This window comes from Danio rerio, chromosome 7 (assembly GCF_052040795.2).
Source record: "Danio rerio strain M-AB ecotype USA chromosome 7, GRCz13ab, whole genome shotgun sequence".
Taxonomy (NCBI): Eukaryota; Metazoa; Chordata; class Actinopteri; order Cypriniformes; family Danionidae; genus Danio; species Danio rerio.
The window spans coordinates 78,377,501-78,396,999 of record NC_141027.1 but is presented as its reverse complement, the minus strand read 5'-3'; the positions used below and the strand labels follow the sequence as shown (position 1 = coordinate 78,396,999).

General features: G+C 36.0%; 1 protein-coding gene across 7 annotated transcripts in view; it reads right to left on the bottom strand.

The window, feature by feature from the left end:
- The window catches only part of lrp4 (low density lipoprotein receptor-related protein 4), a 145,837-nt gene that overhangs the window by 76,886 nt on the left and 49,452 nt on the right, over positions 1–19,499 (bottom strand). For all 7 annotated transcript variants that reach the window (XR_015496536.1, XM_087262279.1, XM_087262280.1 and 4 more), the window contains exon 2: positions 3,405–3,551. Coding sequence is in view for 4 of the 7 variants with exons in the window: in XM_087262279.1 (XP_087118405.1) it covers positions 3,405–3,551 (147 nt within the window). In the remaining 3 variants the exon portion in view is untranslated. The remainder of the gene's footprint in view (positions 1–3,404; positions 3,552–19,499) is intronic.

Sequence of the window (19,499 nt, the reverse complement as noted above, 5' to 3'; positions counted from 1 at the left end):
ACAATAACTTACGTGTCTTATTGTTTTCCTGAGAGCTGTTCTCATCTGCAAACGCTGAGATCCGGATTCGCTTGTAGTCTCCTCTTAATAAAGACGCGGCTCTAGTTGCTGGTGATTGTCCTGTCTCTACAGATTTGGTAAGTGAGCGACCAGTGCTCTTTGTTTATTCAGTTCGTATTTTATTCGTATCGAAAAAACTATTGCACAGAGTGAAAACAAGTTAGCACTACAACCAAACTATAACCTCATGTAGGATTTTGTGACCGGAATAACACACGCGGCTTTCTGACGCTACCTGCCGTGTGCATCTAAGTTTCCGGGAAATGCTGAGTTTTTTTTTCTCTCATTCGCCGTGCGGTATCAAACATTGCATGAAAAATACACGCTTAGAGCAGTTCCTCGAATCAAATATCTCGTTTGTCGTGAGGGACATGAATGAATTCCCTGAATGAAAGAGCCAAACTGCAGTTAAAGTCCACCATTTAATAATTTGGCAAATAATTCGACTACAGATGTCCATGTAAACACAGTCACATTGTCCGCTGTGGGTGTGTGTTTTGACTCTGAAATTCAGCGCGCCCAATTAGACACTCCCACACCAAGCCTCTTTTCTTCCTCCGACACTCCCCCCTAAACAGAGCTGGACACGCCCACTTTTCTGACTTTTTCCAAAGTAGAGGTGTGAAAACACCATGCTGAAATGAGGGGGTTTCATGGCCCTTTAAGGGCTGCCTTAATGCACACATACTGGACAAAGCCAAGCTACAGCTGTATTATGGGACCAGTGCGACTTCAGTCAAGCTAAAGCATCTACATGACATTTTATGAAGACAAATGATGGCTTCGGTCTGCCTGGAATTGACTTTTAAAGTGCATGTAAATGCTTGTTGTGAGGCAAAATCAATTTCAATTGATTGTAGATGAATTCTCCCATCATCCAGAGGCGCTTTTGTTCTGTAAATCATCACAATATTGTTTTATAAACAGAGAATCCACTACAAACTCTGTGTATATGCGCATGTGTGATTTTTGTTAACCATTTCACTCATATGACCACTGTAAAATTAATGTCAAATGTGTTGATGAACTTAGTTATTAGTTATTAATTAACTACTTAAAACTAGTTATTAATTAACTACTGATTTCTAGAGCGGACGAAGCAGTGGCGCAGTAGTTAGTGCTGGCGCCTCACAGCAAGAAGGTCGCAGGTTCGAACCCCGGATCGATTGGCGTTTCTGTGTGGAGTTTGCATGTTCTCCCTGCATTCGCGTGGGTTTCCTCCGGGTGCTCCAGTTTCCCCCACAGTCCAAAGACATGCGGTACAGGTGAATTGGCTAGGCTAAATTGTCCGTAGTGTATGAGTGTGTGTGTGGATGTTTCCCAGAGATGGGTTGCGGCTGGAAGGGCATCTGCTGCGTAAAAACTTGCTGGATAAGTTGGCGGTTCATTCCGCTGTGTTGACCCCGGATTAATAAAGGGCCTAAGCCGACAAGAAAATGAATGAATGAATGTTTTCTAGAGCTATTAACTTTCGTTGATATAAACAAAAGCTATTCCTTGACAAAAAAAGTGCATAAATAAAGCAAATAAAAGCATAAATTAAAGCAACCAAGCCACTAAACATTGAACTTAAATCAAAATCAATTAATAAAAAAAGTGGCAGGCATGTTGATGCAATAGCTAAGTGGTTAGCAGCATGCCAACATATGGTGCAATAGCACATCAGGGCGTCCTGAGTTCGAATCCCGGCTCGAAGATATTTCCCGACCCTCTCTCTCTCCAACTTCGCTTCCTGTCTTATTACTGTCCCAGGGCTCGAAATTAACCTTTTTGCTTGGTAGCACCGGTGCTCCTAACTTTAAAAATGTAGGCGCATCAGCCAAAATTTAGTCGCACCCACCAATTACGAGCACCGTTACTACACGTTTTATACAAACAGATGTATTGCATTTAAATTTAACACTAATCAAACTAACAAGCAAAAAAAAAATAATATAAATATGCGTGCGTGAGGAAAATATGTCTCAACAAAATCCCGTGATCACAAGAAAATAGATTTTTATAACAGAACTGAGTGACCAAAGCATACACGGAGCGCTCACCGGCCCTGCACACACTGCTTGAATGAATCTGTTAACGGTATAACGTTAACTGTGCTGTTCTCACAAGTGCTGTCTGATATTGCACTGATGCTTTTGACACATACTGTACCTTATTATATGCATACGTCATGTTAATAGCCATACCGGTCTTTTCATGAGTAAGTTAGCGATGTTAATTTACTTAGTGTAACGTTAAGCCCGTTTGCGATGGTGTACGTGATGTTAAATTTGACATATAGCTGCCCCTTGCACGGCGGACAGCATCTGGCGATTATATGAAGGATTAAACAGAAGCTCTCGTGCTAGATGTGGCAAACAGTTACCTGAAAACTCCACCCCACAGACTTTTCATAGCGGACTTGAAGCCAACAGAAGTCTTCTACTCTTGGAAAAGTGTAGATGGTGGATTAACATTCAGCACATGATCACTAGTAAGATGTGTCATTATTTGTAACTACATGGTTTCTAAAACTAAATCTGTCCGCGTTATCTTCAATCTCATCTTTAGCGCTTTAGTTTTCCGCGGTAGCTCTCTGTCATCCGAAGCCAGAAGGGGCGTGATTGACAGCTGATATTACCCAATCATTCGCGTTCAGTGCTAGAGCAGTGGGCCAATAAGAAGAGCGCGAAGCCGGGGCAAGCATTACAGACTTGGATTTGTTTACTGCAGCAAGATGACATGACAACTGTTTAAAACCATTCCCGAGCGCTGCGTTTCCCGTTCCAAGTGCAAACAAAGAGCTTAGAGATGCATTCTGCGTGAATGTCTCCCGAACCCGCGCACGTGGTGAACATTTTGCAGTAAAAACTGGTCGCACACAACAATTTTAAGCACTCACAGAAATGCTCCCAAATATATTTTAAGGTCGCATAGATAAAATTTCAAGCGCATATGCGATCAAAATGGTTGCAATTTCGAGCCCTGCTGTCCTATCTAAAAAAAAAAAGTCAAAAAGGCCAAAATTAATCTAAAAAAATAAATTAATTAAAAAAAAGTGTCAGGCAGTGGTTCAACCAGCGGAAATAATGTATTATTATAATTTATACATTTATACAATATATCGGTTTAAACATATTGATGTAATTTTGTTATAGGACAGGTAACGATGATATTAAGTGTAGCATTCAATGGCTGATATTGATATGGTGGCAGATATTTATTGGAATTAAATGTTTTAAATTTTAAAAGGATTTTTTACAAACCCATTGATTTTCATAGTTGGGCGAAAACTGGCTGTGAAAAAATAAATAAACAGCAGTTTATTGCATCAAGCTATTGTTACATTGTATTATGGGACTCACTGCAGCCGTCTTCATCGCTGTGATCTCCACAGTCGTTGTCTCCGTCACACTGCCACTGCGCTGGTATACACGTACACTCGCCAAACGCACTGACCGCACACGTGAAGTGATTCTTTCCACACGAGCATTCGGCGGCGCTCAAAACACCTGCAAAACAAACACATGAAGTCAGACACACAGTCTCAATGGCTCCTTTCTAACACTTTCTGCACTTCTTGTAGAGCGTAATATTAACCACCAAAACAAGCATACAGAGCAGGGGTCCTGGAGGGCCGGTGTCCTGGAGAGTATAGCTCCAACCCTAATCAAACACACCTGAACAAGCTAATCAAGCTACATACAGCTGAAGCCAGAAGTTTACATACACTCTAAAAAAGTACATAACCAATTTTCTTTAAATGTCTGACAGTATTCATTCATTCATTCATTCATTCATTTATTCATTTTCTTGTCGGCTTAGTCCCTTTATTAATCCGGGGTCGCCACAGCGGAATGAACCACCAACTAATCCAGCAAGTTTTTACGCAGCGGATGCCCTTCCAGCCGCAACCCATCTCTGGGAAACATCCACACACACATTCACACACACACTCATACACTACACACAATTTAGCCTACCCAATTCACCTGTACCGCATGTCTTTGGACTGTGGCGGAAACCGGAGCACCCGGAGGAAACCCACGCGAAGGCAGGGAGAACATGCAAACTCCACACAGAAACACCAACTGAGCTGAGGCTTGAACCAGCGACCCAGCGACGTTCTTGCTGTGAGGCGACAGCACTACCACTGTGATTTACTGTGCCACTGATGGTAAATCCCACTAAATGTTTACTATTTTAGGTCTGTTAGGATTACCTAAATGATTGACATTTGCTAAATGCCAGAATAATGAGAGAATTAGTTTTTTGAGATTTTTTATTCATTTCTAGACAATTAAAAGTTTACACACATTTCCTTGGTGTTTTTTAGCTTTGCTTTTAAACTGTATAACTTTGGTCAAGTGTTTTGGGTCTCCTTCCACAAGCTTCTCACAATAGTTTGCAGGAGTTTTGGCCCATTCCTCCTGACAGAATTGGTGTATCTGAGTCAGATTGGTAGGCTGTCTTGCTCGCACAAGCTTTTTCAACTCTGCCCACAAATTTTCTACAGGATTGAGATCAGGGCTTTGTGATGGCCACTCCAAAACATTCACTCTGTTGTCCTTAAAGCACATATGAACTCATTTGGCAGTATGTTTAGGGTCATGGTCTGTTTGGAAGACACATTTGTGGCCAAGTTGTAATTTTCTGGCTAATGTGTTGAGATGTTGCTTCAGTATTTCTCCATGATGTTCTGTCTTCATGAGGCCATCTATGCTGTGAAGTGGACCAGTCCCTCCTGCAGCAAAACAGCCCCACAGCATGATGCTGCCGCCCCCATACTTCACAGTTGGGATGGTGTTGCTAGGCTTGTAAGCTTTCCACTTTGTCCTCCAAATGTAACACTGCTCATTACAGTCAAACAGTTCAATCTTAGCTCCATCAGAGCACAGCACATGTCTCCAATATTAGTCTTTTTCCCAGTGTAATTTAGCTAATTGTAATCTGGTATTGTTGTTGATTCTGGCTTGTTGATTTTCTCATGTTGTCACACAGTGAAGCAGTGTGTTTGAACTTTTCCTTCAATACTATTCTACAGTTGTGCCTCACATTAACTCAAATGTTGTCAATTAGCCAATCAGAAACCTCCAAAACCTTGACATCATCATCTGAGCTTTTTCAGAGGCAGAATAATCTTATTGTGTGTAAACTTGACTTTCAAGAAGAGTTATAACAATTTCTCAACAAATCTCTCTCATTATTCTGCTATTAAGCAGAACAGAAACACATGTGATCATCCTAACTTACCTAAAAGAGAAAACGTTTAGTCACAGTAACATCTGACTCTTTTTAAATGGTGATGTGCCTTTTTATACCGTGTTTGCACACTTCTGCTTTCAACTGTATACGTGACACTTCAGGGCAGGTGTGTTGAAGCAAGTTGGAGCTAAACTCTGCAGAGCACCAGACCTCCAGGATCGAGATAGAAACATGCTGAAGCTGGATGAAGCTAAACTCTGCAGGACACTGATCCTCCATTATAACCACAGGGTATTTTGAGCCGAAATTACACAGAAATATTCTGGGCGCTCGTGTTGTATCTCCCAAATATGACCCCTTTAAATGCATGACCCTCGTAATGTCACACACACACACACACACACACAAACACACACACACACACACACACACACACACACACACACACACACACACACACACACACACACACACACACACACACACACACACACACACACACACACACACACACACACACACACACAAGAAACGCATTAAACTCAATGCAATTTGTTCCGACCAAAATGACTGCAGCATTAGTGAAATTCACCACAGAAACGCTGTTCGAAAACTTCAAGCCTGGCAATTTATTATTTTTTTTTCTGAGCTCAATAACTGGAGGAAACGGAAAAGTCTTTTAATAACAGCTCCAGGCCTCCTCCCTGCTCTCGGTTCATCGTGTGTGATTCAGGAAAACGACCTGTAGCTGTTATGATGTCAGATCATGTGTGCGCTTTTTTCTCATATAGTATTATGATCAGGCGACACGGTGGCTCAGTGGTTAGCACTGTCGCCTCATTGCAAGAAGGTCACTGGTTCGAGTCCCAGCTGGACCAATTGGCATTTCTGTGTGGAGTTTGCATGTTCTCCCTGTGTAGGTGTGAGTTTCCTCTGGGTGCTCCGGTTTCCCCCACAGTCCAAATGCATGCTCTATGGGGAATTAGACGCTGTGTGTGAGTGTGTGTGAATGAGTATGTTTCCCAGAACTGGGTTGCAGTTGGAAGGGCATCTGCTGTGTAAAACATATGCTGGAATAGTTGGCGGTTCATTCTGCTGTGGCGACGCCTAATGAATAAAGGGACTAAGCTGAAGGGAAATGAATGAATGAGTATTTTGATCTGCTTGGTGTTTACAGGACTGTATAAGAGTAGCCGTATGGAGTTGAGGGAAGTTGACTCAACCACATGGTTCTGCGCTCATTTTTGGCGAGCTGGAATAATTACAGCCTTTCTCTTGTGGGAGATGGAGTTATATATGCCATGTTTAGTCACTAAATGGAGCAGGACATTCATCATGTATGCTTTAAAGGCTTGCCATTACTGTTTTCAAGCCCAAAACTCGGGTAGGCTTAAAATCTTTGAATCTTTGCAAGAGATATTAATTAATTTACACATACATACAATTTTTTTTGAATCACAAAATAAAGAAAATTGCTAATTTACGAATCATTTTTTTACAGTTACGAGTGTGTTTATGCTGAAAGCGAGTCCAGAAGCAACAGGTTGAGTGAGATGTCTGACTGAATTCTTTGAGCATTTCCAGATGATATCATCCGAGCGCTTCACTGTGCATGAATGCAGAAAACAGCAGATCAGCTCACAGATTAGCAAGATGTAACTAGTTTTGATGGAGATTTTGGATTGTTCTACATTGTTAAGTCTATGTTATGTTTAGCATCCATAAGCACTACCGTCCAGGACTGAAGAAAGTGACGTAGAAATGAGGATATTCAAGTTTAGAGACAGAAGACGGATGTAGAGATGTAGAAAAAAATATACGTAAATTAGCAGATTTTTATTTTGTGATTCATATTTTTTATTTATTTTTTCACAGACCATAATTTATGCTTTTTACATTGCTCCTTGATCTTTCTTCCAACAATGTTTAACCTTAAAGTTGGGGAAAAAAGTGACTTTTAACAACATCTGTAAAAGTTTGCAGTGATATATTGTCTGGGTTGGTGTTGTATATTACGTCACAAAAACCCTGTAATATATATATATATATATATATATATATATATATATATATATATATATATATATATATATATATATATATATATATATATATATATATGTATATATATACAAAAACCCTGTAATATATATGTATATATATATATACATATATATATATATATATGTGTGTGTGTGTGTGTGTGTGTGTGTGTGTGTGTGTGTTTGTGTGTGTATATTATTTCTATATATTCTTAAATATTATATTATCTGAAATGACTAAAAGTTACTTTGTTAAGCTTTGTACGAATGGAACAAATTTTGTTCCTTGTTACGTTAATGATATTTATATAGTCATATTATGGATATAGGGACTTATTATGGACAAATTACCTGTATTTATTTTTAATGTACAAGTGCACCGAAACAAAAAGCTTTACAATTGCATCAAAAATCTGATGGCCTTTAAACAAACAAACAAACAAACAAACAAACAAACAAACAAACATATACATATATAGTCAGAATTATTAGCCCCCCTTTGATTTTTTTCTTTTTTAAATATTTCCCAAATGATGTTTAACAGAGCAATGACATTTTCACAGTATGTCTGATAATATTTTTTCTTCAAGAAAAAGTCTTATTTGTTTTAAATCGGCTAGAATAAAAGCAGTTTTTAATTTTTTTAAAGCCATTTTAAGGACAAAATTATTAGCCCCTTTAAGCATTATTTTTACTGCCTAGTTACCCTAAATAACCTAGTTAAGCCTTTAAATGTCTCTTCAAGCTGTATATAAGTGTTTTAAAAATATCTAGTCAAATATTATTTACTGTCATCATGGCAAAGAATAAATAAATCAGTTATTAGAGATGAGCTATTAAAACTATTATAATTAGAAATGTGTTGAAAAAAATCTGCTCTCCATTAAACAGAAATTGGGGGTAAAAAATAAAGAAAGGGGCTAATAATTCACAATAATCAATTGTGTGTGTGTATGTGTGTGTGTGTGTGTGTGTATACACACATATACATACATATATACACGTATACATACTCTTATTGTCTGGTGCCAATAGCCTAGTGCTCACGGCAACCCAAGTTCGATTTCTGGCTCGAGCTCCTATGCCTATCCTTCCCGTATCTCTGCTCCTAATGCTTTCCAGTCTGTCTTTCACTATCCTATCCCAATAAAAGTTGATATTAATATTAAAAGTTGATGTAATATGTGAAATAAACAATAATACCTTTTTAACTTTTATTCAATGTTTACAATGCAAACCCAATTAGATCCACTTATTTAGTAAACAAAGCAAGTCTCTCATATAATATATCTACTAAAACACAGAACATATTACTTCACAAACTATATTGTGAATAAATCACATGAACATTTTCATATTTGTCAATAATATTACTGAAATTACTGTAAAAACTGAATAATAGACTAAATATTGGGTTAAAAATCGGTGGAAATCTGTGCGTGCTGTTTACGTGAGGGTCTAGTCCCGACTAAAAATGACACGGTTGCATTAAAGAATACAGTTCAGCTTGAAAATAAAGCAAATAAACAAATAATCTTCTTTGCCTCTGTGTTGGTGTAGAAGTTAAAAATCAAATACAGCAGAGTTGCGCAAAGATGCTCGTGCATGAGCATTTATTAATTTCCTCAAATTCGCTCAAAGCATTTTAATACGACGAAGCTGAAGAGTCTAATTAAGTGCGATCAGCAACACAATGAAAGCAGCACTGAATGTGTCTGAACTCGAAACATCCACAACATGATCCTTTGATTTTCCAGCTTTCCGTCTCTATTCCACCCTGGCTTTTGCTAAAAACCCCTTACATCTGGAATCTCTCCTGTTCCCCGTGGCATCACACACACTGCCAACACAAAATGCCAATAGCTCAGTGTGTGTGTGTGTGTGTGTGTGTGTGTGTGTGTGTGTGTGTGTGTGTGTGTGTGTGTGTGTGGATCTGCCGCTCTCTTTAATTTCTACCCCGTGAAATTACCCCTCGACCACAAAGAAACATCAGCGTGTGTTTCCAGAAAGCTGTCAGATTTTGCGAGCTTTAACCCCTCAGATGTGAAATGAAGACGCAGCTGCGGAGCGATCGACGGGAGACTTGAGCTTTCATCCAGAATTTACATTTAAAACGTTCCTCAGCACTTTAAGGTTTGCTTGCAGAAGCTCAGCAGGTTGATTTTCACAGATTTGAGAAACTCCTGTTCTATTTATAAATTAAATCACGCACACTTTATGTTATAATCTGTGCATTTTCAGAAGAGTGAGAATTGTTTTAGTAAAACATGTCATAAAGTGATGATGATGGTGTAAATGTAACGCAATGAGCAGTGAATAAAATGCAACAGAATGGCTTTCAAAAGAGTCAAAAGGGTTGAAGTTGTAATATTTGGTTAGTTGCCAAACACAAATGAAGCTAATCTAGCTTATAGTTAACGCAGAAGAAAAACTTAATCAGTCGAATGATTTTTTTTTTACACTCAAAAAATGATGTTGGTTTAAACTATGTTTCTCTGGATATGTTTCATTGCACGTTTTTGATGGCAAAGACACTAGAGGGTGCTGTCTACATTTTTTAAAATGTGAAATACAAGACTCGGAGTGCGTCAAACGTCTTTTTGTTTATAGTATAGTTAAGTCTTGTGTATAGTTAAGTCTTAAGTGTATAGTTAATTATCTTATGTGTACAGTTAAAGGTCTTAAGTGTTTAGTTAAGTAACTTACGTGTATAGTTAAGTCTTAAGTGTATAGTTAAGTATCTTATATGTATAGTTAAGGCTTATGTGTATAGTTAAGAGTCTTATGTATATAATTAGGAGTCTTATGTGTATAGTTAAGTCTTATGTGTATAGTTAAATCTTATGTGTATAGTTAAGTCTTAAGTGTATAGTTAAGTATCGTATGTGTATAGTTAAGGGTCTTAAGTGTTTAGTTAAGTAACTTACATGTATAGTTAGGGGTATTAAGTGTATAGTTAAGTCTTGTGTATAGTTAGGAGCCTTATGTGTAAAATTAAGGGTCTTAAGTGTATAATTAAGAGTCTTATGTGTACAGTTAAGTCTGTGTATAATTAAGTCTTAAGTGTATAGTTAAGTATCTTGCATGTATAGTTAAGGCTTGTGTATAGTTAAGAGTCTTATGTGTATAGTTAAGGGCCTTAAGTGTATAGTTAAGTCTTAATTGTAAAGTTAAGTATCTTACTTGTATAATTAAGTCTTATGTATAGTTAGGAGTCTTGTGTGTATTATTAAGGGTCTTAAGTGTATAATTAAGAGTCTTATGTGTATAGTTAAGTCTTATATGTATATTTAAGTCTTATGTGTATAGATAGGAGTCTTATGTGTATAGTTAAGGGTCTAAGGTGTAAATTTAAGGGCTTTAAGTGTATAGTTAAGTTTTAAGTGTATAGTTAAGTTTTAAGTGTATGGTTAAAAGAGACTTATGTGTATAGTTAAGGGTTTTAAATGTATATTTAAGGGTCTTAAATGTATAAGTATCTTACGTGTATAGTTAAGTATCTTACTTGTATAGTTAAGTATCTTGCGTGTATAGTTAAGTCTTAAGTGTATAGTTAGGAGTCTTAAGTGTATTGTTAAGGGTCTTAAGTGTATAGTTAGGAGTCTTAAGTGTATTGTTAAGGGTCTTAAGTGTATAGTTAGGAGTCTTAAGTGTATTGGGTCTTAAGTGTATAGTTAGGAGTCTTAAGTGTATTGTTAAGGGTCTTAAGTGTATAGTTAGGGGTCTAAAGTGGATTGTTAAGGGTCTTAAGTGTATAGTTAAGGGTCTTAAGTGTATAGTTAGGAATCTTAAGTGTATTGTTAAGGGTCTTAAGTGTATTGTTAAGGGTCTTAAGTGTATAGTTAGGAGTCTTAAGTGTATTGTTAAGGGTCTTAAGTGTATAGTTTGGGGTCTAAAGTGGATTGTTAAGGGTCTTAAGTGTATAGTTAGGGGTCTAAAGTGGATTGTTAAGGGTCTTAAGTGTATAGTTAGGGGTCGAAAGTGGATTGTTAAGGGTCTTAAGTGTATAGTTAGGAGTCTTAAGTGTATTGTTAAGGATCTTAAGTGTATAGTTAGGGGTCTAAAGTGGATTGTTAAGGGTCTTAAGTGTATAGTTAGGAGTCTTAAGTGTATTGTTAAGGGTCTTAAGTGTATAGTTAGGGGTCTAAAGTGGATTGTTAAGGGTCTTAAGTGTATAGTTGGGGGTCTTAAGTGTATAGTTAAGGATCTTATGTGTATAGTTAAGGGTCTTAAGTGTATAGTGAAGCCTTAAGTGTAAAGTCAAGTATCTAACATGTATAATTAAGTCTTATTTGTATCTGTTTAACCAAGAGAAGATTTTTTTTCAACACAATTTTAAACAACAGTTTTAATAACTCATTTTTAATAACTGATTTATTTCATCTTTGCCATGATGACAGCACATGCAGACGACAGCACATGCTAGACTACTCAACAGCTTCTTCCCACAGGCTGTTAGTGCCCTCAACTCCAGTCAATTTACAGTCTCTGGATCAATACGTGTAAAGATTTTGGACATCTTGGACACTTTTAATGCTTTCAAACAGTTTGCTGCAATTTTAAAGTGATTTACCTTGGATGTGAGATCTGATTGAACGGGACTGATTTTTCCAATCCCCATAACAAGGTAAAAAAAAGCAGTGACTGCAGGTTGAAGGTAAGTATTGGAGTAAAAGTACTGATACAGCACTAAACGTACTCAAGGGAAAGTACACATTTTTAAAACTACTTACTGAATTACAATTCCTGACAAAAACTAGTCAATTTCCGTAGTCTGAGTATTTGTTATTTGTTACTTTACACCACTGGTGGTGATGTTGAGTTACAACTAACAACTATTATTTGATCATCATAAATAATTTGAATAAAGCCAAAAACTGAATAAGCTCCAGCATCCACCATGTTTTCCCCCAATGCTGATAACCTGCAGTGTAGAAATGTGTCTGACACACCAAGCTTTAAATATCTGCTGGACAACTGTAACATAAGCCCTTTAAAGAGCCCAGAGGAACTGGAACGAGACATTTGTCTGAGCTTTAAAACAAGGGTGTCCGATTGCAGAGATGGAGGTACAGCAGATGGGGAGATATGATGAATTTATAGGGTTTGAAAAAAAATGCTAAAGAAAAAGAGTGAAGAACTAGGAGAAGGAGGAGGAAGAAAAAAAAGCGATGGGTTGTCACTGAGAATGGGCTCTCTTTCCATTGCAGTCAGCCATTTATAATGAGTCTGGCTGCTCTGGTCAGAGTCAGTGGGCTGCAGGAATGAGAACAAGTCTGAATGTCAGACAGCAGCAGAATCCACAACACAATCTCAAACATGCAAACCCAGTCCAGATCGAGAGGAGAGCATCCAAAGATGAGAATTAGACACAAAACTGGAATATCGCATAAAGGACTTGCAAATAAAAGTATTGTTTTCATGCAAGAAGTAAAAGAGAATAAAATCGTCACTTTGTCACTGGTGTTTTTTCTTCTCTTATAACCGAGTTGCACCTCAGTAGACGAAGACGAAACTTAATGAACGTAATGTGGTGGCTTATGGAGGCGTGAGACACTCTTTGGGAGCGCAGACAGATGCTCAAGACAGTTCTGGAAGGAATAATAATGGAATAATAATAATACTGTACCAGTGTGAGGACAGACTTTGGCTGAGGGCAGGCCCTGATTGGCTAATCGGGAGGACCGGGAGAATTCCCGGTGGGTCGGTTGGTTTTATGGCCGCAAGGGTTGGTGACACCAGCGGCAGCGAGAGTACAACATCACAGGAAGACAATGAAAAGGCTGGTACGTTAACGTTAAGCTAGTTAGGAGCAGTGCAAAACAACCATGTCTGCAAACCACCGTTTATGTACCGAACGCTTATTTGTTCTGTAGCTCTTCCAAAACAGCAGTCTCTTGTCCAGTTTGCTGCTAACACTGATGAGCCAGGCCTTGTAACGTTACCGAGCATCAGGCATGAGCCCAACATGCTAGAATGAGCAGGTATTGTAGCATTGAGGGAATAGAAGAATTCATTCATTCATTCATTTTCTTGTCGGCTTATCCCTTTATTAATTTAGGGTTGCCACAGCGGAATGAACCGCCAACTTTTCCAGCATGTTTTTACACAGTGGATGCCCTTCCAGCCGCAACCCATCTCTGGGAAACATCCACACACACACACACTCATACACTACAGACAATCTAGCCTACCCAATTCACCTGTACCGCATGTCTTTGGACTGTGGGGGAAACCGGAGCACCCGGAGGAAACCCACGCAAATGCAGGGAGAACATGCAAACTCCACACGGAAACGCCAACTGAGCCGAGGCTCAAACCTGCGACCCAGTGACCTTCTTGCTGTGAGGCGACAGCACTACCTACTACCACCTACCTACCTACTATCTTGCACCTAACAAATATCCTCATTTAGAAAAAACAAATTGAAACTAATAAAAACTAAACTTAATAATTTTTAAATATAGAAACTCATACAAAGCAATAAAAACGAGTAAATCTGCCTCTAAAACTGATTAAAACTGACTGCATTTGAAAACTAAAAGTCAAAACGAAATAGAAACTAAAACTAAAGAAAAATCCAGAACTATTATAACCTTGATAGGTGGACATGTTTTTCTTTTTTGTGCGACCACCGTTACAAAGGACTGGATATCTATACAGACTTTTGCACAGAATATATATTCAGATATTGCAGGAAAGGACATTGTGATGTTTTAAAGAGTAGTGTTGGACATTTAGCTCCCCTTTAATCTTCTCATATTTTTGACAAACATTTGAAGTTCTAAAGCAGCTGTGTCCTTGAAAAGGACGAGATAGTGTCATTAGAAACTGAATTGGAAATTACCCTATTTTAATATAGTCAGTCGTGAACTGAGGTGGGCCGGTCTAAAGCGTGAAACTCCAGAGCTGAAGAGGAGTCCCACTCTGGACCCAGCTGACGGGTTTTATTCAACAACATTTCAGATGTTTTTATATTGTGCTGGAAATGCTGCAAAGTCCTGTAATGTGTCCCATCGTGCACATTTTAATCATCACATCATCTATTAAAAGAAACTCAGAGCACTTTACTGATGCGCACGCTGGAGTTTATTCTTCCATCATAGTTTATGCACATTCTTTATTATCACGTTTCAACTCAAAACTTCTGAACTTTCTTCCCTAAAACTGCCAGTTTTTGTCAGCAGCTGTGTTTTTACCAGGTTCCTCAGTGGTGTGTTTTCCAGCGGCTCACTGCTGTATGCAGGAGAGAGAGAGAGAGAGAGAGAGAGAGAGAGAGAGAGAGAGCGAGAGAGAGAGAGAGAGAGAGAGAGAGAGAGAGAGAGAGAGAGAGAGATCTGACAGGCCAAAACAGAGCAGAGGGAAAATAAGACCACCCAGAGAGACACTCTGACAGCAGCCATGCGTCAGCAAACCCAACACACATACACGCACACACACACACACAGACAGAGAGGGAGAGAAAACACACATGTACACACACACACACACACACACACACAGAGAAAAAGACAACACACACACACGGAAAGATACCAATAAACACACACACACACACAATACACGCACACACACACACAGTGAGAGAGAGACACACACAAAGAAGAGAGAAACACACAACATGCACATACAGACAATATGTATGCACAGAAACACACACACACACACACACACAGCGAGAGAGAAACACACAGGTAGAGACAACATGCACCCACACGCGCACACATGCGCACACACACACACACACACACACACACACACACACACAGACACACACACACACACACACAGACAGACATGTACATATGCACACAAACACACACATAACAATGCAATACAGACACACACTCAGACATTTGCACACACAAACACACACATGCAGCGACTGACACAGACAGAGATGTACACACACACACACACACATGCACATAGAAATACACACACGTGCACATAGAAACACACACAAACAGAGGCGCACACACGCAAAATCACACATAAACACTAACACACATTCAGACAGATGTAGACAGACACATGGAAAGAGACACACAAGCGCACATACATGCAGATGCAGACACACACACACGATCACAAATACAGTATACACACTACTTACACACACACACACACGCAGATGCACACACACACACACAGACACACACACACAGGCTGATCTCAGCAGATGTAATGACTCAAGTCTTCCAGCAGTGTAATGATTTGTCTTAAGGCTTCAGTAACTCGTCTGTAAAGCAGCAGTGTGTGTGTGTGTGTGTGTGCGTGTGTGTGTGTGTGTGTGTGTGTGTGTGTGTGTAGTAAAGCTTGACTATCAGCATGAAGACTGCTTCACTGTCAGCGGATTATTCTGGAGACGGACGAGCAGAAGAACAACAGAAGTGTGTATAATGAAAATAACCCCAAACAGAATAGAGGAATCGGGGCATCACGGTGGCTCAGTGGTTAGCACTGTCACCTCACAGCAAGAAGGTCGCTGGTTCGAGTCCTGGTATTATTCTTAATATTTATTTTGTTTCTATCTTTTTAAATCAAAAATTTGTCCTTAAATTCTGAATTTTTTGAGAAGTGTGTACTTTAAAATGACAAATATATATATATATATATATATATATATATATATATATATATATATATATATATATATATATTCACACGTGGTCAAGGTGTATAAACTATTAAATGATTGAATTTGGAGAAAGATAGGTTTAAAGAAGAGGTTTCATTCACTCTCTCTTCCACACACACACACACACATGCATTTCACAGACGTCCCCCATGCATGCTTCCAGCTGAACATCCTGTCCTGAAGGAGAAGAAGAAGAGCCGTGTTTTCTTCAAGGGTCACTTGTTTTCTTGTAGACGAAACTCTTTTCACAATGAAGCCGTTGTCTGAGCTGAACTACGGCTCATAGGTCACAACTGCGATTTCAAGACGTCTCCACTTCCTTCCTTCTGTCTGCCTGTTGCTAATCAGTATTATTACTGATGCTAATTATATTAACTTGGTTATCAACGTTTAGTGCTGGTTGTGAAAGGGTAACATCTCAAAAATAGAAATAAAATGAGGTGCAACAAACACTAGCAGATCACGCACACACTGTATAATGGCGTTCGTTACTATAATCTGAGGAAAAGTTGTTTACGTCTCAATTAAAGTCATTTTTTGAGAGGTTAATGGTCAACATAAATGATGAAAATAAAAAAAGTAAATATATATATATATATATATATATATATGACTGATCAAATATGCAAATTATAAATTTTAAAATAAAATATAAAATAGTATTAAAGATATAATATTTTTTATATTACAATACTAAATATATTATATAAAATAAGACGTAATATACAACATATATAATATACAAAATTTATAAACAAAAATTATATAAAATAAGATATAAATTATATAAACTATAATTACATAAAAATAAAATTTATAAAATCCAACAACAATAATAGAAAAAAATTATTAAAAAAATAAAACACAAAATAAATATATAAAAATTATCAAATATATAAAATATGAAATAATATTAATTAAATTAAACATATCAAATGATTTACAAAAATATTACAATCATAAATATTGCTTTTAATGATAAATACATAACCCCCCTCAAAAAAAAAATGCAAATAAAACATATATATATATATATATATATATATATATATATATATATATATATATATATATATATATATATATATATATATATATATATATATATATATATATATCTCTTTTAAATATTAATATATATATATATATATTTATATATATATAAAATAGTAAAATACTAAATATACAAATTATAAAATCATATAAATTAAAAAAAACATCCTACAAAATATATGACATAATTAAAAAAATATTAAATTACTAAAAATATCATCTAATAAAAAAATAAACCAAATCCACCCAAAATAATGCAAATAAAATCATACATTTAAAACAAGACAGAAACCTTACAAAAAAAATGTCAATGATTAAATATATAAATCATAAATTAGTAATATTTTACAATATTCTTAGATTTATAACAATACAAATATTAAAATACTAAATATATCAAACAAAAATGAAAATAAATATATATATATATATATATATATATATATATATATATATATATATATATATATATATATATGACTGATCAAATATGCAAATTATAAATTTTAAAATAAAATATAAAATAGTATTAAAGATATAATATTTTTTATATTACAATACTAAATATATTATATAAAATAAGACGTAATATACAACATATATAATATACAAAATTTATAAACAAAAATTATACAAAATAAGATATAAATTATATAAACTATAATTACATAAAAATAAAATTTATAAAATCCAACAACAATAATAGAAAAAAATTATTAAAAAAATAAAACACAAAATAAATATATAAAAATTATCAAATATATAAAATATGAAATAATATTAATTAAATTAAACATATCAAATGATTTACAAAAATATTACAATCATAAATATTGCTTTTAATGATAAATACATAACCTCCCCTCAAAAAAATAATGCAAATAAAACATATATATATATATATATATATATATATATATATATATATATATATATATATATATATATATATATATATATATATATCTTTTAAATATTAATATATATATATATTTATATATATATATATAAAATAGTAAAATACTAAATATACAAATTATAAAATCATATAAATTAAAAAAAACATCCTACAAAATATATGACATAATTAAAAAAATATTAAATTACTAAAAATATCATCTAATAAAAAAATAAACCAAATCCACCCAAAATAATGCAAATAAAATCATACATTTAAAACAAGACAGAAACCTTACAAAAAAATGTCAATGATTAAATATATAAATCATAAATTAGTAATATTTTACAATATTCTTAGATTTATAACAATACAAATATTAAAATACTAAATATATCAAACAAAAATGAAAATAAATATATATATATATATATATATATATATATATATATATATATATATATATATATATATATATATATATATATATACGTATATATATATATAAAATGGACATAAAGCACTCCTAATCCATATAACGCAAATGTCACAGCATAGTACTCAGCATAAAAAACTTTTATATAGCACTATCCAGCCGATCATTCTATCCATTCATCCATCATTATCTTCCCATCCATCATCTAACACTCCATCCATGTTTTATCCATCTTTCCATAAATTACCATATCCATCCAATCATTCCATCCATCAATTGACCATCACTACACTACAGTGGTAATCAATCAGTTGATCAATATAATCGACACAATCAAACACTGCAGATATAAAATAAAACTCAAAAGGCCTTATTCTAGCTTGTATTCACCCAGATTTGACAGAACCACAGCACTGCAGGCTTTCCCAGGCCAGCGCAGCAAGACATCAGTGTGTGTGTGTGTGTGTGTGTGTGTGTGTGTAGCTTCAGTCGTCTTCAAAAGACTCTGATGAACAATGATCTGAACAATCAATGTTTCCCTCAATACATGTTCAGCATCAGCTTCACTCAGCAGTCGATCTCCTCTAAACACACACTCGCACACATCACAGTTCTCAGGACCCTGAATGACCTCGTTTGATCATCTTCTGCGCAGGGTTTGCAGTGATGCTTTCATCCAGCGCCACTGCTTCAGTTCAGGCACAGACTGATAAACCTGATGCTGCAATGACAAATACTGCAGAACAGATGGAGATATTACCTGCGAGGAAATGTTTAGCGCTCAGGCTGATCATCAACACTTCAACACTTCAGGACACATGCTGTACTGTCACTGAGAAACACATGACTAAACAAGACGCTTTAAAATAGGAAATAATGATGGTTATTAATACATAACTACCCATCTATCCATACATAGATGAGGAATAATGGATACTATCTGTCACTCCATCTATCCTTCCTTCCATCCAGAGTAACAAGCCATTTATTCATTCATTCATTTATCATCCATCCATCCATCCGTCCATCCGTCCATCCATCCATCTATCTGTCCATCCGTCCGTCCGTCCGTCCATCCCTCTATCTATCTATCTATCTATCTATCTATCTATCTATCTATCTATCTATCTATCTATTTATTCATCCATCCATCCATCCATCCATCCATCTATCTATCTATCTATC